Below are 24,680 nucleotides of genomic sequence, written 5' to 3'. Positions count from 1 at the left end.
CTTTTATTCATGAGGATTTTTGTCACTTCTGGAACATTAAATGAGAACAAATAGCAAATAGAAATAAATAAATCAAAATGGAGTCACACCGATGGACATTTTGTTGTTTCTACCAGATTGGGATACATGTCTGCTCATTCCAACACCAGAGGACTTTTCTGTTATTGTTGCTGTTGACATTATTTCCAAGGTTACAGATCCATCACTCAGGTACTGCACATCCAAATAAGGAGACATTGTTGGAGAGAGAGTCACTCTGATAGAAGGCTTCATCATCGGTGCAACAGTGGCACTTCCTACTGATACAAACTCAGAGCTTTTACATGCTAATGAACATTATCAACATGTCATAGATCAGTAACAGTCTCCTGAAAAATCCATCCATCCATCCATTTTCTACCTCTTATCCTGTTAAGGGTGGTGGGGGGTGGAGCCTATCTAGCAGCCTTCAGGCGAGAGGCGGGGTTCACCCTGGACGGGTCACCAGTCCATGGCAGGGCCAACACATAGAGACAGACAACCACTGGCTCTCCCAGCCACGCCTACGGTCAATTTAGAGTCTGGATTAACCTGGTCCCTCTTGATGTCTTTGGACTGTGGAGGAAGCTGGAGTACCAGAGAGAACCCAGCAGGAACAGGGAGAACATGGAGACTCACCCAGAAAGACCCCGTGCTCCAGCCGGGGCTCCACCCACAACCTTCTTGCTGGGGGGCCACAGTGCTGACCACTGCTCCACCGTGCAGCCTTGTGAAAAATCCAAATATCATTTTTACATTTAGAGCTTTCAGATTTGTGGTTTGGGACAATGACTGCTTTAAGTTGCTATGTTGTAACATTTCTCAGCTCTGCTCCGTTTGGGAGTGGACCCAAACCGCAGCTGGACAAAAAAAAGAAAAAAGAACTGAAACTTGCAGCAAAGTTCTGTAAAGGTGACACTTCCTCCGCTGTTGTTAGCATGCAAAAGATGATAATTTATCACCTCCATTCTTCCTCTGCCTCAATCTGCCTGCCTATTCAAAGCTCATCATTTCCACAGCTCCACCAGAGTTGTAAAGATTGGCTTCCCGCTGGGCTGCTGATCAGAGAACTCACTGTATACAGTCAGAGATTACCTGTTCCTAACCTTCAGACTCTTCTACCTCTGTTTCCCTAGCAACTGCTGAGAGAGATGCAGCAGATGGCCAGTCGGCCTTTCGCCACCATCAACGTCGCCTTGGAGACAGACGAGGAGCCACCTGACCTGATAGGAGGAAATGTCAAGGTGAGCAGGACCTTTTCTTAGAGGCGTCACCGTCAAACCCCAAAGATCCTACTTTTGTCTGGGATGACAGGGCAGCAGGCACAAAGGAGCTCGCATCAGCCCGTCTTCAGCGTCGGTGTTCACCCGCCTTCAAGTGGGAGCTTGGGGCTGGTGACCCTCAATATTCCTCCCACCATTTGCTTTACGTCAGTGTGAACCGTGTCTGATGGCCACCGCACCGTTGCTCCTCGAGTCAAGGAGATTCAGTTGAGCTCAATCTTTCAAGTCTCAATCATTCATCATTCATAAATAATTCATTGAAGTTCGAAAAAAATGAACCACGGGAGACGTTTTCAGCCATGAAAACTTAGGAATATTAGGGAACACGGTTAAAGTTGATTGTACAACAGGCTTTTTTGGGTTGCATCGAACCGTCTGGTTGTTATGAGCTGAGTTCAGGCACAGCAGCATGTGTGAGCACAGCCAGTGATGAAGGAGTGAAAGGAAAAGTTAGTGAACGTGGACAAGCAACGCAAACAGCAATGGCTCTCGGCTAAGTCCAAGGTTGGAGCCCGCTCACGGTGTCACTCTCTGCTGCTGGTCGTAGTTACCCAGACCGCCAGAGAGTTTCCTCAGCGTAAACATCGGTCAGTTTCAAGGAGCCTGCACGCCGCATCTCTCTGCTTGTTTTCCCTGGGAGGACCATTCGCATTTGCGAGAGGATTTAGATATTGTCAGAATAAAGTAGCTTATGGCTGATTTAGAAGCCGATATCAAGCAGCAGCCCAGAATATTTAAAAGTAAGAACAAGAGTTATCGAAATTGCAGCTGAGTATTTTGCAGGAAGAAGCGCCGCAGGCAGGCGTACCTGTGACTATACGCTCTGTAATGAATGACTTGTGAATGCAGATGGAGTGCAGAATTATCAGGCTGTTTCAGCAGGGTGGCTCGGGGCCCTTTGCTGTGACAGGGGCCATGCATCTCAAGGGCCTCAACTCTAGAGCACCAGGCTACTCGCAGCAAGTCTGCAGGGCCCCTCAGGCGGCTCAGGAGCTAATCACACCCCTGCTGGAACAGAAACCACTCCTCTCTCTTATCTCCCGGTGTTGTCTCCTCTTGGTTTATTATTTCGGAATTTCTTGATTTTCTTCTCTAATTTCTCCTCTATTTCTTCACTTCTTTTTTCCCCTCTTGTATTATATATCATTTCAATATATCAACCTTTCACCTCTTTTTTTTGTTACCTTGTTTTCTCCTCTTTTGGCCCCCTTTTTTTGGCTCCAGTTGGTCTTTCACTCCCACTGGCCAACAAATGCTGCCACCCCCCGGGCTTTTAACAGCTGTGCTCAATATTCGCTGCGGCCCCTGCAGTAGACGCGGCGTTTACAGGCTCCGGCTCCTGTCAGTGATGACAACACAACAAGATTGCTGGGGGCTCCACTATCAACAGTAGTAATAGGAATAAATGAACTTGGATATTCTTATCCTCTCATTGGTTCTCTCTCCTCCTTCTACTCTTTTTCTACCTCATTGCTGGTACTTCCCAACATGTCCTCCTCATTTACCTCCCCGGCTGCACGTGAAGTCACACTCTCTATCTGTTTCTTGCTTTATTTGTATTGTGTAATTTAAAAGACATTTAGCTTTCTTTTGTGTGTACTACATCACCTGGGAGGTCAGTTTATCAACCTTTTTCTCTCTTGTTCCTGTTCCTACTTCCGCCTCCATTTTTTTCTTTTCACATTTTCTGCTTCTTTTCTCATGTTTTCCTCCTAGTCTTCCGCTTCTCCTTTGCATCTTTCAAGGTTCTTCTTTGTATTCATTCCTTTATTTTCTCTTCTGTAACTCCTCTTTGCTCGCATCCTTACTTTACCTTACTTCTCTCCTTTACTTTACTGCCTCTTTACTGATTTTTATCAGCTGTCTGGCATGTTCTGTTAGCCTTATCTGCTGTTTCTGTTTGTGTGTATTTCACTGTGTGATCATGTGTATCTGTGTGTACTCCTGTGTGTTACTGTTGCCTTGTGTGCATACACATTGTAGTGCAAAAAGAAAGAAAAACAGCAGGTCGCAGTGGATATCAGGAGCCTTCGGCCTCCTCCTCAATCTCTGCTATACCTTTTCTTCTCCCATCCCTGCTCTTCTTTTTTCTTCCATTCTTTGCGGCCTGCTCTCCTCCTCACCGTCAGGGCAGGAGCATCCCAGGAGCAGAGATCCAATTTAGATCATTCTCCTCAGCTTTCTGCGCCTTCAGCAGCTCAGACGATGAACGCACACTACCCTATCTCCTACCGGCTCAGATTGAGCGACTCGGAGCTGGTTCTTCCTCTTGTTTCCGTGCTGTTTTATCAGGACGCTGCAGTCGTGTATTAAAACCCACATTCAGAGCATACAGGAGGCTGAGCGCCACACAGTCAGCTGTAGGTCATTAAAGTTGTTTATAGCCTCAATGGAAAGTCCAAAGTTGCTCCGGTGATGAGCGTCGGCGTCTGCTGGCAGGTGGCTGCTACGTGTTCAGCTTCTATTAGCTGGAGCCAGATAAAGCTAACACAGCGCATTTAGCCTCTCCATGTAAACGTGAATGTGGTTCATAGATGGAGATCACAGCGAGTGGTCTGCGCGGTGCACTCAAGTTTCTCATCGGCTGCTGCTCGTTCGAAGTGAGTCAGAGTGAAATGCTGCTGGCAGTGACAGAAGTAGAGACGTTCTGTGTTTTTGGGTTAAAAGTTGTTCAACATGGCCGACAATTTCCAAAGTATCCCATTTTCCCTCTAAACTGTTCACCAAATGATGTCCCTAAAGATGTTTCATGCGGCCACATACCTTTGATTCATATTGAAGGAGTGTGCATGGACCGCTGTGCTGTGTGGAGGTGGAGCAGGGAAGCAGTGGTAGCAGCAGGAGGCCTCTGGTTGCTAATATTTTGTCTTTTATGTCAATCAGGGCCACTAAATGTTGCCTCTGTTTTGCGTCTTTCCTCTGATTTATCCTGTGATGTGCTGTTATCACCTTTTGCACCGCTCAAACACTAAAAAGGTCAAAGCAGCGGAGGAATGCTGAATTGTGGCTTTATTTTCAGGGCAGATAAGTGCATGTTAAATAAATCCAACAGACTGACTCACCACTTGTGGAGATGCATAAAAGCAGGCATGCAGCAAACTCAATGCGACAGCGGACTGCAGATTTTTCTGAATATGTTGCTGTGGGAGGAGGCGGGTTTGGGCCTTTTCTTCAACAAGGGTGAATGTTTATTCATATCTACAAGTACATCATTGACTAAGTTTAGCATATTTCATCGCAAGAGGAAAGTGTTCTCTCATGTTTCTGCAGTTTGTCCTGGTTACCTGGATAGTGGAGTGTGCTGTTGTGCGCTTGAAAGCTTAAAAGATGTGTTTTCATGAATACATTTCCCTTCGACCAACAGTGTGGATAAATAGACAAAATGAGACAATGGAACACGAGGCTTCTCGTTTGTCTCTGCAGATGTCCATGTTTCACGCAACATCCCCCTTTGTCGGTTTACTTTTGACCCGCTGCTGGAGTTCTGTGACCCAGGGAGACCTGAGGCAACATGTCTGCCAACATATGGCTTTAAATTGTTTGCCTTTTAAGTCCTTACAAGTAGGTGTCCTGAGCTCACAAAGAAGGGTGTTTTTTAATCTTGAGTTGTCTTGGTAGCAAGTGGAGACTGTTCAAAATCGTCAGTTTACACTCTCAAGAGCATCATCCAGCATAATCCACGTCTTTCTTATCCAGCCGTATGCTCAGTAAGCCACCAACACTTTGATTTGAGCTGAAAACAAACTACAACAATTCTGGTTGGGCGCTCGTTCGCTGTAGCACTGAAGGGTTAAATACTTTGTTTTTAGCTCAAGTCAAAGTGTTTGTGGATTAATGAGCATACGGCGCAAAAAAACTTCACTGAAAACAAACGATGCGCATGACAGTTTGGGAACTGTTGCTTTTGACGGTTGCCGTTAGCTAGTTTTTAGGTCTAACGGGGTTAAAAGTGTTGGAGTTGAAGATTGTTGATTGTAAAAACACTGCGATGGAGACAGCGGTGACGGACTGAAAGGTCAGAAGGTGTGGGATCGTTTCAGAATGACGGAGGAGCACTTAAATGTACTTACTGTGCTTTTCTAGCGTTAAAACAAGTGTTGTCATAGCAAACTGAAAAACAATTCATCAAAATTCAGTGGAAGTGGTTGTCCCTCATGAGACACAGCAACAGGGAGTGTGACTCCCTCTAATGGGGAAGGGGGGGGGGCCTCTACTAAAGTGGAGATGAATACAGTGGATGAAAGAGGCGCCGCATGCAGCCCCGCTGTGTTCCCACATCTGTGTGTGTGGGCACCTATATTCTGGGCTAATTACTGGGAGTCATTTAGCAAAACCTTTTGCTGCTCTGCCTGGCCGGTCCAGATAACTCTACGGACTTGTGCTGGTGGGGGAGGTTGGGGGGGGGGGGGTAGAAGGGGAGGCTCCGACGCGAGGAAACAAAGGCATCTGCCGGGGAATGCTATGAACACACAGCCTCTGAAGAAGACTACAGGGGGAAGATGCTACCTTTGGGGAGCATCTTGGGATTAAATCATTGAAAAGGATGAATAATTGAATTTATGCTCAGGACACAGAAAGCGTCTGCTGAAGGATGTAAATCCAGTTTTGTAAGTGTAGTCTGCTTCCTTTGTGTCAAAAATGTTAAGCGCAAAACCTGCCTCGGACCCTCGGCGTGAAACTGCGGTTGTACTTTGGATCCGACAGCCAGACTGATGGACCCTCCATTACAGAGCGAGGCCTCTTGAAATCCAAATGATCCAACTGTCACATCCCATCAGCCTGACCGCCAGTCCGTCCTAATTTCAAATCTATTGGCTGTGTCTGGTCCCTTTCCCGTTTTGAATATGAGATATTGGTAGAAAATGAGAAACAAGAATGTAAACAAGCGAGGACCTAAGAGCAGCTCACAGCTGCTGCAGTGGAAATTGGACTTGGCAGACCATCCTTATGACAACCCAAAGCTGTGAAATTAAAAGCTGCCAGTCCTCTTATTGTATTATTTATTTATTTGTTTTTACATTTAGACTATAAACGTGCAGGGGTTGTCACGGGCAGCCCTCATTTCTCCAATTGTTAACACACAGGATGAGGAATACATTGTGCCTGAGGCAGCATCAGGCCGGTGGACTGGAGCTCACTGAGCCTGCTCACATTGCTTGTGGCAAGGCCAAAATAATTGTTTCATCTTTTCTTGTTCCAAGGAATCTCACAGCAAAATTAGTCAAGTGTGATATTGCACCTCCTGATGTTGCATTGGAACGGTTGTCAGTGTTTTCTTGGCAATCCGTGTCAGCTGCACATAATGTTGTTCCAGTTTGTGATTTTTGAAATGGAAAGACAGATACACTCCGCTTGATGGTCTTACCACTCGTTTATCTCACCAAACTGTAAATGGTATTAATGCTCGCATCGTCCTTAGGGCCAGTATTGGCTGGTACTGCAGCGAAAATGCAAACTAAATGGCAATTTGGTCTCTTTCAGAATTTAATTAGGATGCTAATCTGGATCAGTCCCACCCCTCTTGTGAGTTTCTCAAGAAATTTCTCTAAAGTGCTTCCAGAGCAGAGTAGCAACCTTCTTGACAACGTCCCTCGGGGTTCTCGCGCTTTAATGTCACTGTTGTGTTCCACTCTAAAAGTTGACCAAATTGAATAAAATGAAATAAAACCCCTCTCATCTAATTAGTTCTATTTTCTGTTTTGTTTTGTTTTGTTTTTTTTCCTCATCACAGTCTTGCCGTGTCACAACAGAAAGTGTGCAGGAGCTGTGGACCTGGCAGTGTTTCAGGGAACATCTGCCATTAAACACTAATAAATGAGCTTCTCTTCTGTTGTATTTCTGCTTTACTGGCCTGTTGGTCAATACAAACAGAACAATAGAACTGTTGGAACCGTCTGATTAATTGCGCTCCCAAGCTCAGGTCCTCAGGTAACCTCAGGAGGCTCCGCATCAGCCGTGACTTAAATACGACACAGTGAATAAGTTGGAAACCTCATAGAGTTCAGAGCTGTCAGAACTAAAAAAAAAACAAACCACTATACAACGCATGGGTTACTGTTAGTAGCGCTTAGTCAACCATTAGTTAACAGCTAATGGACAAGTCTAGTAATCATTGACTTCTGGTGTTCATGGTGAAGTTGCAGGTTACAGTGTAGATGTTGGGGGGCGGGGTTAGGTGGGATAGAGGCTCAAGCGTGTGTGACAAAGAACATTAACATGAAGACTGTACATGTTTGATTATGCTGAAGCAGGCATGACTGAGCATTAATCAACAGTCATTGTGCCCTTGTTGTAAAATGTTACCGCAAGGATTTTATATTCTCAATGAATTATCCATCCTTCCATCGTCATCTTCCGCTTATTCCTACACATTAAGGGTCGCGGGGGGGGTGGAGCCTATCCCAGCGTCAACGGGCGAGAGGCGGGGTTCACCCTGGACAGGTCGCCAGTCCATCGCAGGGCCAACATAGAGAGACAGACAACCATTCACACTCACACTCACACCTACGGTCAATTTAGAGAATCAGTCAGCCTCGTCCCCAATTGCATGTTTTTGGATGGTGGTAAGAAGCCAGAGTACCAGAGAGAACCCACACAGACACGGGGAGAACATGGAGACTCCACACAGAGAGATCTCGTGCCCGAGCCGGGACTCGAACCCGGAACCTTCTTGCTGTGAGGCCACAGTGCTGACCACTGCACCACCGTGCAGCCTCAATGAATTATTATTTTTTTAAAATGTAAAAAAAAAAAGTGAGAAACAAACAGAAAAAAAAGAACAAAAATGATTTATAATTCATAAAACGCCATGAAGGACATTAACATTTACTTCCAAGAAAATGTTGAAGGTGCTAAACAGTAGGTGGAAAAGAAGCGGGAGGAAGCAAAGCCTGCTTATTCAACTCGTCAGAACTCCCACACGGTTTACAAACGGCGACCGGGTCATACACACACATTCTATTCATATGTGTATTCATTATTATTTAACAAAACCACTCAAAGGTTCAAGTGATTTCTATCTTTGTTTACACTGTGGGTGCTAAACCGGGGGAATCCTCCAGTTAGTCCTGCAGTGCGTCGTCGTTTATTGAACCAGTTGATCACGTGATCTGCATCCGTCACAGAACAAAATCAGCACAGATTCGTTTAATAAACTGCATCACATCCATTCAGGACCGCTGACGACCTCTCCTTTCGCTCCCTCGCTCAAAGATCACCACACAATCAAACATCATCAGTACTCGCGGACCTGCGCTTTACTTTACCTCAAACGCCTCCTAGCACCCGTCGTCCAGCCAAAACCAGCCTGGTTGCAGCTGCTGCAGACGAGTTCGGTTACTTTGGTTGTGACCTGTCAATCACTCCTGGTTCCATCATCCAACTCGTGTGTTTGATTCAGTGTTGCCAACTTAGTGACTTTATCGCTATATTTAGCAAGTTTTCAGACCCCTCCAGCGACTCATTGTCAAGAAAGCGACTAGCGACATATCTAGTGACCTTTTGTGGTGTCATTGGAGACTTTTGTTTTCCTGGGTGCTCGGGAGCTGCTGGGGTAAAGTTAGTCTGAGCTAAGCTGGAGCTAAGCTAGGGCGGTCTGCACGAGCCAAAGGTGGCTAGCTAGCACTAGCGGCTAATTGTTTGGCTCCATCAGTGCAGAACCGCCACAGGTCCAATTCCACCTCGCTAAACCTCAGCTCCAGCGCTACAAACAAACCACATTTAACACACTTATCTGAATCGATGAAGGAGGCAGGGGAGTAACAAAATCATGTGACTCACTGAGCAGGAGGGTTCCAGGTTTGAGTACCGGTGTGATTTGGCGCTATACAATTAAAACTGACTTGACATGTACAACACTTTTGATTCCAAGTTAAGATTTGAACAAACATTTGACAGCTTCAAGATGGAAACAATCAGCTCTAATGTAAAGCTCATTCTGATCAGTAACAATTTTTTGTTTGGTAATTATATCTCAAAAATAAAACAAATACATTTCAGTCAGACAGGTCATGTTTGAAGTATTTATGACAAAAATTGTTGGGTGCTTTGATGCTAAAGTATCTTAACCACCCCATCCCTACACACCCCCAGCCCACTCCCACCTTTTCACAACTGGAAAAGCAAGCAACTCCAGTCAGTGGTCAGACGTGTGAGACCTTGCGTCTGTTTCTAAAGGGCCTGCTGATGGTTTGGGCCAGTGCAGAAAAGAACCTCCTCACTGCAGCGCACTTGGACTTTTTAAAGACGTTCTTGTGGAATGAGGAGACGATGCAGTATTTAAAAGCTGCGCAGTCAGTCTCCATTATTTCTACCACAGCCTGTGCACTGCCCCATTGGTCCAGCAGGTCTTCAAAAATTGCCTTGTCCAGATTTTTAAAGGACTTCTCAGTCACTTTAAAGTCCACTTCCTTTAGATCGGCCCAGACCATCTTATTAAGGGCCCTGGTCAGATCCTGCAGCTTCTGCGCAGTCAATGTGATCTTTCCATTCCGAAGTACTCTTGAGACAAGCTTAAGAAGTAAGACGTCTATGGACGCCCTCCTCACGTCCTGACAGCATATGAACTTTTTGGGTGCTTCACCCTTTGCGGGTGATGATGGCGTGTTCTCTGTGAGGGGAACCTCCTCTATCGTTGGGCCCACTGCATGTTTACGTTGCGACGACAGTTCCTCTTGAATAGCTGTCACCATCTGCATAATCTGGTGCTGAGCCCTGTATTTCATCCACCACTTCATCAGCTGTTGGTAGATTGATACCCCACGCCAGACAGCAGTATACATGCCAGCATGTGAAGAGGCGACGAGGCTTCTGTCACTGACAATGCGTCTGTAAACCATGGTTGTCAGTTCATTGGTCCCTTCCTCATCTTCAAATTCCTCCGACCTGGAGAAAACGCGCCGCTGATCATCCAGGCTTCCTCTGAGAATAGGGGAGTCCAGGCTACCCGTGAGTGACTTCATGGACACCTGGCCGTCTTCCTTGTCCTCCTGGTTGACTCCACTCTTGAACCTTTCCACCAGGCGATGAATTGCTGCTCTAGCAATGCATTTCCCAAAGAAGCCTTTAAGGGTGTGGCCCAGTCTCTCTCGCAACCGCTTATTCTTCCTCTTGGAGGCAGCGCTCCCCACACGCATCTCCTCACAGCTCTCTTTCTCTTCGTCTGAAAAGACTTGAGCAACTTCCTCCACGACAGTCTCCACCTCTTCTGCAGTGTAAGACTCCAGTCCATCATCCATCAGGTCTTTGACGTATGACTGGGAGAATTCACCAAGCTGCTTCCTGATGATCTCTCGATCTGTGGAAGCTACATGGGCGTCTTGTGGGGTCAGCGTCTCCCCGTTGGGTTCCAACAAAGATTCTGTGTTTGCTGGCTCCCCCTCGTGCTGCAGCTCCTCTCTCAAGTCATGTCGAGAGACTGACTGCGAGTTTTTCCGTCTTGGTACGGAGACAAACATGTTTTTTGCCTTAGCCATGAATACTTTCAGCATGGCAATAGCTTGACTGAGCATACGGTTCAGTCTGCTGGTGGATGGGATCCAATGGCCTGGCTCCTCGGAGGCAGCAGCACTCACACTCTCTGTGACCTCCTGACTAACCAGCCTGGCCAACCTCTCTGAGCTCTTACACTCTCGGTTTTCTACAACCAGAACCTGAGCAAAGCTCTCAGGCAGCGTGTCACGCAGGCTAGCCTCCAACTGCTCCTCCGTGATTGTGGCGGGCATTTCCTGGACAGTCACTGACACCGATGAAACTACGTTCATCAGAAGCTCCGCCACCAAAAATTTTGTGGCTTCATCTGGTTTACCAGATGCCAACAACAACTTTTGCTGCCCTGACATTCTCCCAAAGAAGAACTTGAACAGAGAATGAAAGTTACGACCGATGGTGTTTGAAAAGTCCTCCATCATCTCTGTTGGTTGAACTCTGTTCTGGTCTCTGGTTGAACTGTCAGAAAAGGATAGTGGATCCTAGCAGCTATGGTTGTTGTGTTTATCTTCTGAATAAACGTTGGCTTATATAAGTTCTTGTTTCTAGAAAAGATCACTGACTTAGGAACTTCACTGACAGGATGACTGACAGGTTGACTGGATGACTGACAGGTTGACTGGATGACTGACAGGCCTATCCCAGCAACCTTTGGGCAAGAGGTGGGGTTCACCCTGGACGGGTCACCAGTCCATCGCAGGGCCAACACATAGAGACAGACAACCAGTGGCTCTCACAGCCACGCCAACGGTCAATTTAGAGCAGTGGTTCCCAACCTTTTCCAACTCAGGGCCCACTTTTAAGTCTCAAAAATGTTCATGGCCCACCTCTGACTCCATAAATACGGAGGCAAAATATGCGTTCCCAGAGCGCTTTTTTTATTGAAGATGGAACATAAAGGACTGAACTGAATACAATAAAAACCAGTTGGAAGCTCCACAGTCACAAGCACAACCTCTCATTTCTAAAAACAAAGCAAACTAATAATAAAAAGAATATTTGAACATCTATAATATCCTTTTAAATGTAACGGATTTTTAACATTAAGGACATTATTCTGTTTATTTATTTTTTATAAAGGCCTAATTACATTCCTCCCACCCCCACACAAAAACCACAATATTTTGGAAATGATTTGGCGGCCCACTTGCAATTGGGCCGCAGCCCATAGGTTGGGAGTCACCAATTTAGATTGTCTGATTCAGTGTTGCCAACTTAGCGACTTTATCGCTAGATGTAGTGAGCTTTCAGACCCCTCCAGCGACTAACTAGCGACATATCTGGCGACTTTTTGTGCTGTCATTGGAGACTTTTGTGACTCTGACGTTAAAGCACGTATCACCTACTCTTCTCAACGAGCAGCGTGTGCTGCCGTGAGCTTCCCCCCGTCCCACCGCACTCACAGGCCGCCCAGTCCTTGTGCGTCACAGCGGTCCCTTCCAGCTGCAGTCAGAGGAGACGTGTGGCCTCCTCCGCATCCAGACTCTAAATGAATCGTGCATGCTTGAAGCCGGCGTTGGTTGATTTTCAATTAGCTTTAGATTGCACAAACTGTTTTAAATGTGATAGTTAAAATGTTAATGTTGCACTGTAATTTGTTGTTGTGTTGTGTGTTTAAAACCAAACAAATCTAAAAAAAAATTAAAACAAAAAAACCCCAAAACAACCCCAAAAAGAAAAAACCTCAGTAACTTCGCTAAATTGTCTCATCTGGTTCATTTTTGCCGGTCCCAAGCCCGGATAAAGGAGGACGGTTGGTGTTGAGGCATTAAAAAAAAACAAGAATTGACAGAAGAAAGTACTTCTAAACACAGTATTTTTAGGGTGTTTGTTTACTCACTTTTTTCTCTCCCACAACGTTGTTCCTCTCCCTTAAGCCTGGTTTATGCTTCTGCATCACGTGGACGCAGTATCTACGCCGTCATCGCAGACCCCTACATGAACCCTACGCCGTAGCCTGACTGCACCTCCCAAAAATCCTGACTACGCGACGCGTCAACGCATCGTGACACGAAATTTGTAGGGTCTACGCCATCGCCGCGACGCAGAAGCACAAACCAGGCTTTACAGCGTCCGTTATAGTTTGGCCGATGATGTAAATTCAGTGATGATGTCATTTAGCAACTTCTAGCGACTTTTAGGACAGCCAACAGCTACTTTCCTTTCTGAGGAGTTGGCAACACTGGTTCGATTGTGTGACTCGTGGATTTGAGTGAGAGCTCACGGGTGGTGGCGATCCTGGTTGCCGGGCAGAGACTGAGCGATATTCTACTGTTAGTGCTGCTTTAAAAAACCCATCTTCTGGTATTATTGTCCAGTTCCAATTCTCGTTTTCCATATTTCATGTGTTAATGTAGAGTCCTCCTTGCCAGCTCTGCTCACAGTGAACGTACCAGGCAAAGTGCCAGGAATCCACTTTATTATGATGTAAAAAGATGAGACTGGTGTCATGTGATTAATTTGTAAAGATGACATCACTTCCAAATGACTGACACTGTCACACATGTCCTAGTCAGGAAACTATTTCTAAAGTTCTAAAGAACTTTAGTTCCACGGGTTGTGCTGAAGTATTCCAGGCTCAATTTTCCGTCTCATCTTTTGGCACACATGATGATTTTTGGCCCCGCCCTCACGCCGTCGCTGTCGCTGCGTTTCTCATATTTCTCAAAGTCACTTTTCCATCAACTCTCTTTCCTTCCTGTGGTTGCTGATTTTTTTTTTTTTTTTTAGGTCCTCGCTGTTAGTCGTCTCTGTGCTTCAAGCGAACATTTAGAAAACGTTTCTTTCTCTTATAACCTTCATGTGCTGCGAAGAGAGTTTTGGCACATTTCTGGGCGCCTTCTATGACGCCGGTATGATTTACGCAGATATTCTTGATCTGATCTGTTAAATCAGAGGAACATCTGGCTGGGCGATGCTGCCAATCATCCCTACACTCTTTGTTTATGGCAATTCTCATTCTTTTACACAATAATTATAATTAAATTGGCTTTTTAATGAAAGTCATTTTGAATTTGTTGCAACAAATTTCTTGTTCTACCTTTTAAATGAATTTTTTTTTTTAAATTTAATGAGCATTATGGCAAAAGGCAAGTCATTGTACATAGAAGCCAAATATTCATTTTCATATTTGTATGTACGGCAGAGACAGAGAAATAACACGTTTTTGTAAGTAATTATGAACAAACATGGCACAGGCTTTCACGCCCAGTTGAGCCTGACTCAGTGCTTGAGTTGCATCATGTCCAGTTAATGTCCCCGTGTTCACTCATTCATCTGTGAGAAAAAAACTTACCAGGGACTTCAGGTTAATCACGTGGCCAAATCCAGCACGATGCAGGTGCTTTAGTGGCTTGAATTCGTACGTCTCATGAATCGAACCGCAAAAAGATCAGCTCACAGGAGGGTTGGGATTAAAGGCTGTAATATCGATAAGCGTCAACATTACTGGTTCTTTCATTCGTACTTTATTAGGATTTGTTGTAATTAATTATCAGGCGGCACCTTCTCGTCTTCTCTCTGTGTTGGCCAGAGCTCACGCTCACTGTCAACCCACGATGCGATGTCTCTTGGTTCACTGCCTATTTCAAGCCCCATATTAAGCCCGATTATGTCTGTGCGGTTCATCTGGATGGTTGCAGGGTGGTTTGACCCGGGCCACAGTCTAGGGAGGGTTCACACATCTGATTTTGGCTCGGATGAAACAGAAAAGTCAAGAAAAGCGGATCTAATGAGGAAGATGTGAAAAGGCCCTCAATGTGGCAGGCTACAGGGTCGTGTAGATAAAACCAGAGAGAGGAGAAGAGAACGGAAATGAGCTTTTCATTATCTGAGACGAGGGCTAAAGATCATGTGTCATGCGCGTCTTGTTCTCATGTCTCACGTACTCATATTAAATCCTTCTGGGACAAGCTTGTCTGCACTTTGACCTTTTGAACCAAATGTAGCATGACATGAAGATCGAGGCGGGACTTTGTCGGTGACCTGAATAGAAACCAGAGCTGTGATGTGTTCACCGTGTTGGGTTTATTGTAACAATTCCAGCATGTCTGAGTTGAGGACCTCTACATATCTGTGGTTGTTGTTGTTGATCGGTACGCTGGCGTGCTGCAGTGTAACCAGCAGGAGAGTCCGACCCGCTAAGAGTCCACTTGTCTGCGTCTGAACTCCCCCCCCCCCGACCCCGTCAGTTCTAATGGAGGCTGTATTGCTGCATGTGTGTGAGTACAGGATCAACACAGCTGAAAATGGCTGCGAGCTCACAGTCTCACACACTCACACACACACACACACACACACACACACACACACACACACACACACACACACACACACACACACATAATCCCCCTTCATACAGGAAATCTTAAACGTTGCTGGCTTCATTTCTGGTGTGATAATGGTTTAGAGGCTTTCACAGATCATCTTACATACGTGGACTTTTAATTGAAATGTGCTGGCTTTCTTGAAAATGACAGGGCAGATAAAACTGCAAATCCTGCTTCACTCGTCCAAGCAGCAGCAGCAGCAGCAGCAGCAGACCCCCTAATGCCCCCTCACATCAGTTTAATAACTAATGAGATGGAGAATTCAAATCTGCTGCTTGTCTGAAATAGCAGAGGCTTGTAGTCAGATAGTCGTGTGTGTCACTTTAAACTAAAGGGAGTGATGGTCTAATTCCCAAACCGGGGTACGCGCGGTTGATAATAGTGCAGGGTTTATACTTTCCCACTTGCATCCTCCTCTTCCGCTGGCCAGATCTCACTCCACTGACCCGAACTAGGCACCGAGTGCCAGCCAATCAGAATAGAGTAGGGCTGCGGGCAGCACGTCCACTTCCTCCCACAAAATGAGGTCATTTACATCTGAATAAAAGAATGAAAGAACCGCGTCCCTGTCTGGCAGAGCTGGCATTAACATTAGCGGTGCTAGCCTAGCCTAGCCTAGCTAGGATGAACCCACATCAGTGAGAGGCTGCTCATACTGTGTTGTGCGTGAACTGCATCATGCCAGTAGTTGTTGATCAAAACACAAGATACTTCTGAGGCTGAGTAAGAAGTAAATATCAATATCACTGTCACGTCTTCAGAAAAAAGTTCTTCTTCCTTCCTCCTCACGGCTCTCGAGATCAACGTTCCTGTTCTTTTTCTGGTAGATGAAGTAAAATAGTTCTGCCTGAAGTGGAGAAGTTCAAAGTGAAAGACCTGTTTGCTCACATTTGACTGGATATTCACACCCTAGTAAGCTGATTCAGGGGAGCTGAAGGTTTTTATTCATCTTTTACCCACACAGACGTTTGTTTTATACTTTGGATTTTGCTTTTACTTGATTGTTGCGCCTGTGGCCCTGCGGTCGCTGTGGCTGTCCAGTTCAAGCCATAAATCAAGAATTCCCATTATTATTTTTTTATCCTGTTAATGGAATTCTTTCTGTCCATTCGTTGTGGGTGTGTTTCAGTTTTGGTAGGGTGATGAAACCTGGGTTGAGGAACTGGAATTGATCCAGAACCAGATCTTGTCACATCGGGGGGAGCTATGAGTGCTTCTGCTGTTTTGCTCACAAAATAATGGCAAAAGTGTTTTGTCCTAAAGACAAAAAGCCAAACTACAACAAAGCTTCAGGATGAGAGGAAACATTTGCAAATCAGTCAGTCAGTCTGCCAGTTCCCCATGACAACGAGAACACTGTCTCCTCCCAGTGGTGAGAACCGGCAGGTTCCAGAACCTTGCAGACTGGCGTGGCGCAAGTACGCATCAGTATCAACCAGTCTGGTTGTGAACCTTTGGTCTAAACTGGTTGAAGATTGTTCATAGCGCTAAGTGAAGTCAAGAAGCTTCCTCAGGTTAAGAACTGAAGAAGCTTGTGGATCAGGAGCCGGTTGCACCCACTGAAGACCCTGAGTGTCCTGAGGAAGACGGGTCCGATCTGACCCTTCCTGAAGAGGTCTGAGCTGGGAGGAGTCTTCCCTTCTTCTCCCTGCTCGAACAATAGTGCCAAATTATTCACTCTCATCATAAATGCGTTCGTGTCTTCTTTTGTTTCGTCGTTTGCTTCTTTCGGCTTGAATCAATCAACGTACATGAAGCTTGGGTCTATAAACGCGCTCCTCCACTATTCTCAGGGTAGACCTGTGGACAAGGAGGAATCTTCGTGTCTGACCCAGTAGAATGCAACGTGGAACTGACGTGGAAGCTCATTCAGACATGAGGCCGACGTTTAAAACCGTGAACATCAACTCATCTGAAGAATAAAAGCTCACATGCAGCACGTGTGCTGGAGACAGGCAGACGCATATCCAGGGGCGCATAGACAAATACAGAATTCCCCCTCCGCTAGCGTCTCACTCACTCACACACACACACACAATCTCTCTCAGAGGCATCCGGGTCTTTGTGCCTCTTACCCAGTTACCTGTGTGACAGCCTGCGTATCCTGCTGCAGAGAAAGCTAAGCCTGAGAGAGACGGAGCGAGAATAAATGTGTAAAATGGGTCAGAGACTGAATATCATTACTGTCCTGCTCCCCCTGTGTGCACTTACACTGTGTGTGTGTGTGTGTGTGTGTGTGTGTGTGTGTGTGTGTGTGTGTGTGTGTGTGTCAGTGGCGAGCTGTGAAAAGGTGAAAAGAGAGCATTCAAAAACTGTGTGTGTGTGTGCGCGTCACACTCCAGTAGCATTGCCCCTTGGGCGTTAAGCTCAACTCTCTTAAGACCGGCGTGGGAAGGGATTGAACTTGTGTATGTATGTTGAGAGGAAAAGTCAGGTGTGTGTGTGTGTGTGTGTGTGTGTGTGTGTGTGTGTGTGTGTGTGTGTGTGTGTGTGTGTGTGTGTGTTTTACGGCGTGAACTGGTCCCCACTCGTGGCCGAGGCGCCGATGAACAGGAGATACTGGTATTTGGTTGTCAGGTGTGTCAGGCTGCCCTGCTGTGAAAGGACTGCACCGCCAGCACAGCTGACTAATCTCTGCTCCCAACGCTGCCACTTGAAATCCAATGGTAGTCGTCATGAAATTCAGCACCATGGGGGGTAGTGGGTGTCTAATTTGTGCCAGATCAGTGTGTGTTTCTCCACAGGGAATGGAAGTATTGTATTTTTTCTGGTGTATGTTGCTGACACAAACAAGAACAGTGGCAGTAAAGCCCTCCGTTATCCTCGCCTTTGAAAATGGTGTGTGTTCACCAGGATTTCAGAGGCTTGTGGTGTGTAATACTTGTTTTTCTTTCTTTTTCTGTCCGCAGTCTGTTCCAAAACCCATCGCCCTCGAGCCTTGCTTTGGCAACAAAGCGGCCGTGCTCTCCATCTTTGTGCGGCTACCCAGGGGCACTGGTGGCATCCCTCCTCCAGGACAGTCTGGTAAGATGCCAGCGTTAAATCCATCACTCGTTTTCTGTCTTCACTTCATCTCCCTTTGTTGTCTTGTTCTTTTCTTCCCCACCGTCTCACTCTGCCTGCTGTTGGTCAGCCTTTCATTTCTCTCTTTCAACTTGTTTCGGTTCCTTTTCATATGTTCCTCTGCCTGCAACAAGCTAAATAACGGCAAATTGTTTACACCTTTTCAACACACAGGCGTGTTTGTGTGTGCAGAAGGAACACGGAAGCTTCCGGATCTGTTCTCTGCATGATTTGGTGCTGTAGAGAACCCGTCGCTCCTGCTGTCCGTCCGCTGGTTCAGGCTCACACTCGCTGTAGCTGCTGCTCTTGTCAGAATATTGATTGTGGCTCATAAATGCCACCTGTCAGCTGTGAGCAGTAATTCTCAGGCTGTGGCAGCAGCCCATCAATCACACAGCTATTAATGCTCCTCCATTTGTCTGACAACACAAACAGACACACACATCAACACTTGGATTGTCTGATCAGATATTTTGCTGCTGAGGAGAGGATTGAAGATGACAGCTGTGCTGCGCCTCACCTGTTGGTGTCCGTGCAGGTATTGTCATTGTTTCGCTGGCCCCTCCCCCCACCTGTCACACCGACGCACCTGATCCTCAGCTTGCGTTCTCTCCGTACTCAGCGCCACGACTCAGGATTGTTCTTTAGATCCGTGCCACAACACCAGCACTTATAGGTGAAACTGCCCCTGAGAGTGACTCACAATGACACAACCGGCTGTATTTACATGGACTGCAACATTTTCTCACAGTATGTCAATGAAGCGAGGGGCTGCGTGGCTCAGAGGTAGCGAGGCCGTTTAGCAACCCAAGGGTCGCTGGTTCGATCCCCACTTCCCCTGATGACCAAGTCCATGTGTCCTTGAGCAAGATACTGAACCCCTAATTGCTCCTGATGGCCCTGAGATGGACTGAACCCCGCCTCTCCCCAAAAGTCAGCTGGGATAGGCTCCACCCCGCCTGACCCTAGCAGATGAGCGGTACAGAAGATGGAAGGATGGATGGATTTCAATGAAGCGGATCACATGAATCACTGGTAGAAGATTTTATTCATGTCCCCGTTTACATACAGAGCAAAGTCGCCCCCCCACCGAGTGTTAGACCTGAAACCATTCTGTCAAGTCGTTAATTGTGCCGAACACTGCTGCGAGTCTGTAACACTCCCAAGAAGCTGGATCTGCGCAGTAAAGCAGGCTGACTGTTGCAAAGTGTTGCGATGAGTCCGGCAGGATTTCCTGCTGTAGATAAGATGCACCTGAGTCTACAACAGCCTTCAACAACGCACCTGAGATCAGAAACCTGCACGTGTCCTCGTTTGATTAGCACTTAAAATCTCTTTAGCTTAAACAAGGCTGTTGAATATCAGAATAGTGTCCATGTAAATAGAAGTGAAGGGACTTCTACGTTTGATTCGAAATTATTGAGAAAAGTCAGCTCTGTGAGAAAAGTCAGCTCTGTGAGAAAAGTCAGCTCTGTGAGAAAAGTCAGCTCTGTGAGAAAAGTCAGCTCTGTGAGAAAAGTCAGCTCTGTGACGACTCACCGGTGAGCAACTGCTGTGTTTAAGACACACAAAAAGCTTTGGAATTCACCGGCGAGGCATTAACTGAGTTCCCGTTTACCTTATTTCAGGTGTTTAAACCGAAAACCACTGAACGTCCTTCCAGTTTTCAGGACTCTTCCCAGTCATTGCTGAGTGGGAACAGCAGCACGGGAGCAGATGTTGCTAACTAGAGCTAACAGCATAATGGAGCAGACTTCTGTGGGAGATAAATTACACTTTTGCTATAAACGTTGCATCACTGCTCAGGTGGATCCGTATTTATTGTGCTTACGTGACGCTTGGGTTCCAAACAACAGCGACACTTCTGAAAGGGACACAGAGGAGGGAAGGAGGGATGAGAGGGAAATCACCTCCATTATTTGGATCTTCTTCAGTAGAATCAGGAGGAGTAGCCCCTCGGAGGGGACAGACATCATGAGGAATCATGGGAAATGTGGTCACCTACACTGGCTTCCGATCCTGTCGACCATGATGTTTGTTTACTATAATAGTAGCCTGGTAATCCATGAATTTGATCAGGATTTATCATTTTAAAGACGCTGCGGCCCCCCCCTCTCTTTCTTTGTCTTCCTCCATTACTTTCGTCTGTTTCATCCCTTGGTTGCGTTGCTCCCATCAGTCCCGTGTGGTGAAAAGGTCGTAGCCGTGTTATTTTCTGTCTCGTCTCTGTTTCCTGACTTCATCATCTCTCTCTCCCTCTCTCTATCTGTATGTTGTCCTCTCTCTCTCTCTTGCTGTCTCTCTCCTCTTACTCTTTTCTTCCTCCTCTCTTCCTGCGAGCGTGTGAGGTCTGGGTTTTAAGTCTCATAGCTGTTTCAATTCTCCGCAACCCCCCCCATCCACTCACCCTCCCCACCTTCTTTCCCTTTGTCTTTCTTTTACGGACAGTCTGATAGCGCTGAGAATTGAGCCCATTACTTCTTTTCATCCGCTGCTCTGTCACTTGTTCTCTTTACATTCCCATCCATCCTTCATCTCTTTTCCTTATCTCTCTCTTGGAGACAGTCTGATAGCACCCAAGACTGAGCACTTCACTTGCCTTATCTTCAAGTTTCTTTTTCTCTATTCTGCTTCTGCCACCGTCTCCTTCAAGGACTCCAACAAGAACTCTGTTTAATCCTTTTTTCTTCTTCTATGCTTTATATCATCTTTGCCTCAAACACTTGTCCCCCCCCCCCCCCCCGACCATCAGGACGCCCCAGGCACTTCTTAATTACCACGTCCTCCTTTTGTCTCAACAAACTGCCTCAGTAGTCTGTGGAGCTTTCCCTGGGGCAGCTCTTGAGACCGTGTCAGCCATGTTCCTCTTCCACCCGTGAGAGTCTCATGTTAATGTTTTAACTTGTTTCCCATCCGGACACATTCATTCACGAATCCTCAGGCTGCCGTACGTCGTCAGCATCACAGCCTCGCCGCTCCGCCGGCATCAAAAAAATGTTTTCCCTCTCTGCCGCCCTCTAAGAGGAGGTGTGATCCACCCAGATGTGGGTCCCTGTCACCACCCCACACCCACTTTTAGATGAAAAAACAAGCTAATGGTTGCAGCATGCTACGCTCAAAAGAACGCATGTATGTTCTGTGTGTCAGAAATAATTCAGAGGGTATTAACCAAAGTACAGCTTCTCCCCTAAGATCTTCCTCTTCGCCGTCGGCTATGTGTGTTTGATCGGGGTAAAAGCATCCATCATTGGAGATAAATGGAGTTTATTGGGATTTCATGGCCCACAGAGTATTAATAAATGTTAATGAAGTGTGGTATAAGTTAATGATAGCCTGCAGTACCAGTCTATGATCTCACCACCTGCACTCGCACGCGTGTGTGTGTGTGTGTGAGAGAGAGCTTGTGTGTCTTCAATTTTTCCATATTAGGTCTTTTACATGAAACATAAGGTGAGCACTTTTTTCTTTTCCCTCTCTTTGAACAGTGACCCAGGAGCTTCTACAGCCTACACATCTACTTTCCTGTCTGGATGATAACAATTTGTTGTGTTGTTGCTGTTTACAATTTGCCTCCAACACTTCTTTGGTTCTTCACAACATTTCTACTGAATGCTGCTAAACGCTTACAGCAGTTAAGAGGATGACCTTTAATTTTCAATGTACTTCATCAATAGATTTCAGATTCTATTCTTTTCGTCTGACACGTCCAACTGTAGCAGGGAAAGAGACGATCTGCAACTGCCTTGAATGAATGTGTTCATCCAGAGCAGCGTGTGGCTCCTGATCTCCCCTCTAGCTCCTCCCAGAGGTCTTTGATGGCGTTGAGGTCAGGACTCTGTGTGAGTCAGCCATCCATGTCTGTGTAGAACCGTCCACAGTCCTCACTAAGTTGGAGGGACAAGATGTCTTGGTAAGCTGACATATGACAGTTGTTACAGTGAGTCAGGCAGGTAACGTTCTCCTGGCGTTCACCAAACCCTGACTCATCCAGATAGAGAACACCTCTCCATTGCCCCAGGGTCCAGTGGCGGCAGCGGCGGCGCCTGGTGGACTCATCCAGATAGAGAACACCTCTCCATTGCCCCAGGGTCCAGTGGCGGCAGCGGCGGCGCCTGGTGGTGTGCTTGGCGCCGCTTGTGTGCAGCTGCTCAGCCGTGGAGGCTCAGGCCTTGAAGCTAGCGGGGCATTTTTTGTGCTGATGTTCATGCCAGAGGAGGTTTGGAAGTCTGCGGCAGCGACACAGTCAGCAGCACCTTGACGTTTACACACTGATCTGCACTTCACGAGGTCCGCCAGCTCATGGCTGAGTTTTCGAAGCTGTTCGACTTTGGAACATTACCACTGGCAGCTGATGGTGGGATATCTAGGAAGGAGGAAGTTTGCTCAAGGTGCTCATGAGATATGGAAACACAGAAGGGGACAGACGGACGAACCGTAGCAGCTCCTCCACAGCTCTGTGTGGAGGCTCAAATGTGCAGTAGGGAAATCAGAGCAAAGACGAGACCAGCAAGCAGGTTTTCATCCACATTTCTTTCACGATTTGATCAAAGGTTGCATCAGTCCCTCTTTGTTGGAATTAAAACCCCAAAACAAGGAATCTATGGAATTTGGACCTTTGTGTTTTCTCCCACTGAGGGTGTTTGTGTGTTTGTGTGTGTAGGTCTCGCCGTGGCCAGTGCGCTGGTGGACGTCTCGCAGCAGATGTGTGTGGGCTACAAAGAGAAGTCGGGAGGTCTGAGGAACCGTAAGCAGCAGCCCACCGCACAGCCCTCCACCTGTATCTGACCACGCCCACCCCAGCATCCTGTACCACCCCATCACCCAACTCTCTCCCATCAGCCCCCCGCCTCAGCCCCCTCCTTCAGAGACTTCCACCAGCTCTGGTCTGGCAGGAAGAGGTGCATGTTGGGACACAGGACCAGAACAGGTGTGGGGGAGGGGACATATAGCAAACAGACTGACGCCTTCCTCTCCTCCTCCAATTGGAACTTGTGGTCCTCTTGGGGACAAACTGCACACAGAGAGGGGGATCAGGGGATGGAGGAGGGACAGAGCGGGTGTGGACTACAGCCCCTCCCCGGCCCGCCCCCAAGAAAAACATTTTTTCATTCGTCCGACACCGCCTCGTCTGAGTCGAGGCGGCCACGGCTTGCTGCTAGAAGAGATCCTCGTCTCGTAGATTTTGAAAACCCCAAGACTTTACAACCCTCTAAGTTCACACTTAAGTTATTGTTGTTCTTTGTTTTTTATTGTTTTGAAGACAGGAAGGAGCTAGATATCTCAGCCACAAACACGCACGCACACACACACACACACACACACACAGACCTCCCAAGTCTCCTGGCCCTTGTGCCCATTTGTAGCCCTTTGTCGCCTGCTGTCGTGTTCACAGCTCAGCACTGAGGGCTGGTGTCACCAGAGTCCTGTACAGTTTGGCCTCCGAGCAAGAGAACAGCATGTTCAGTCTTCCTTTAATGAGGATCCACTGTAGGAGGTTGGCCGTGCAGCCAAAGCCCATCCAAAGAGTCTGTGACATTTCTAATCGGCCTCTGTGTCTTCTCCCTTCTCTCTGGCCTGTCTGGAGCGTTGTCTCCTCCCGCTTCTCTTTCTCTCTCTCTCTCTCTCTGTTTGGCCATCTGGCGAACAAACCACCTGCTTTCACAGCTTCTCTGGCAGTGTGACCGCTCGCTAAACTAGACCGCCGCAGCATCTCACGCACGCTGGCTCACTGGCCCGGCGTATTGTCAGCCAGCGCCGATTGAAACTTTTCCAGCTAATTACTCCTCCAGTTGCAGTGAAAGCCAATGGCTGTGCACATGCAGGGTCTCACACACACACACACACACACACACAGAGCAAAGTGTAGGAAAAACCCTGTGGTGTTTAACGATTGTCCCCTCGGCAGCGATGTGCCTGGAGCGCATGTGAAACAGGCTGTCTATAGATCTCCTGACTCTGATTGACTGAAGTGATTAGGTGGATGGGGGGGGGGGGGGGGGGGGAATCCATAGCCTCTAATTGCTGCTCAGCTGCACCAGACGTCTGCATGCTTACACACACACACACACACACACACACACACACACACACACACATCAAGAGTTAGCAGTGCATCTCGTCCCGTCTCAAAATTATCAACTTCTCAGCCTCAGAGAAGAACAGTAGAAGAACAATTTAATAACTGGCATTTTGCCCCAAAGAGCTCATTGTGTTTAGTTGCAGGCTCTCACACGTGTTCTGCGTACTCGCGCGCCTCGGCGCCTGGTTAAAGGGCATACTTTTAGCACTGGGAAAAGGTCAGAGCAGAAAGCATGAGCAAAGTTGACATTCTGTAATTATAGAGAGCTGGATGTGCTCCCAACTCCACTCGGCGACCCCCAAAGATCATGGCATCATCAGCCTCATATTTGCACTGACGAATCAAAGTACTTCACACGTGTCTTTATGATCAATCACTGCATGCTCCTTACTCCTCCAGACCGTCTCTCACGAGCTGTCAAGG

The 24,680-nt window shown here is 47.0% G+C and overlaps 1 protein-coding gene across 2 annotated transcripts in view; it reads left to right on the top strand.

Annotated features, from left to right (window-relative positions):
* Nucleotides 1-24,160, top strand: part of atrn (attractin) — a 142,897-nt gene extending 118,737 nt beyond the window's left edge. The window contains exons 27-29 of one of the 2 annotated variants that reach the window (XM_086183473.1): nucleotides 1,155-1,262; nucleotides 18,025-18,139; nucleotides 22,839-24,160. In XM_086183473.1, the coding sequence (XP_086039599.1) occupies nucleotides 1,155-1,262; nucleotides 18,025-18,139; nucleotides 22,839-22,963 (348 nt within the window). In that variant the 3' untranslated portion in view covers nucleotides 22,964-24,160. The remainder of the gene's footprint in view (nucleotides 1-1,154; nucleotides 1,263-18,024; nucleotides 18,140-22,838) is intronic. The other variant, XM_086183472.1, reaches the window with a different exon arrangement.
* The last annotated feature ends 520 nt before the right edge of the window (nucleotides 24,161-24,680 follow it).

This window comes from Aulostomus chinensis, chromosome 17 (assembly GCF_037954235.1).
Source record: "Aulostomus chinensis isolate RoL2024-O1b breed Wild chromosome 17, RoL_Achi_v1.0, whole genome shotgun sequence".
In the NCBI taxonomy this organism is placed as follows: domain Eukaryota; kingdom Metazoa; phylum Chordata; class Actinopteri; order Syngnathiformes; family Aulostomidae; genus Aulostomus; species Aulostomus chinensis.
Note: the sequence above shows the minus strand (reverse complement) of the source record. Positions and strands in the feature narration are given on the sequence as shown.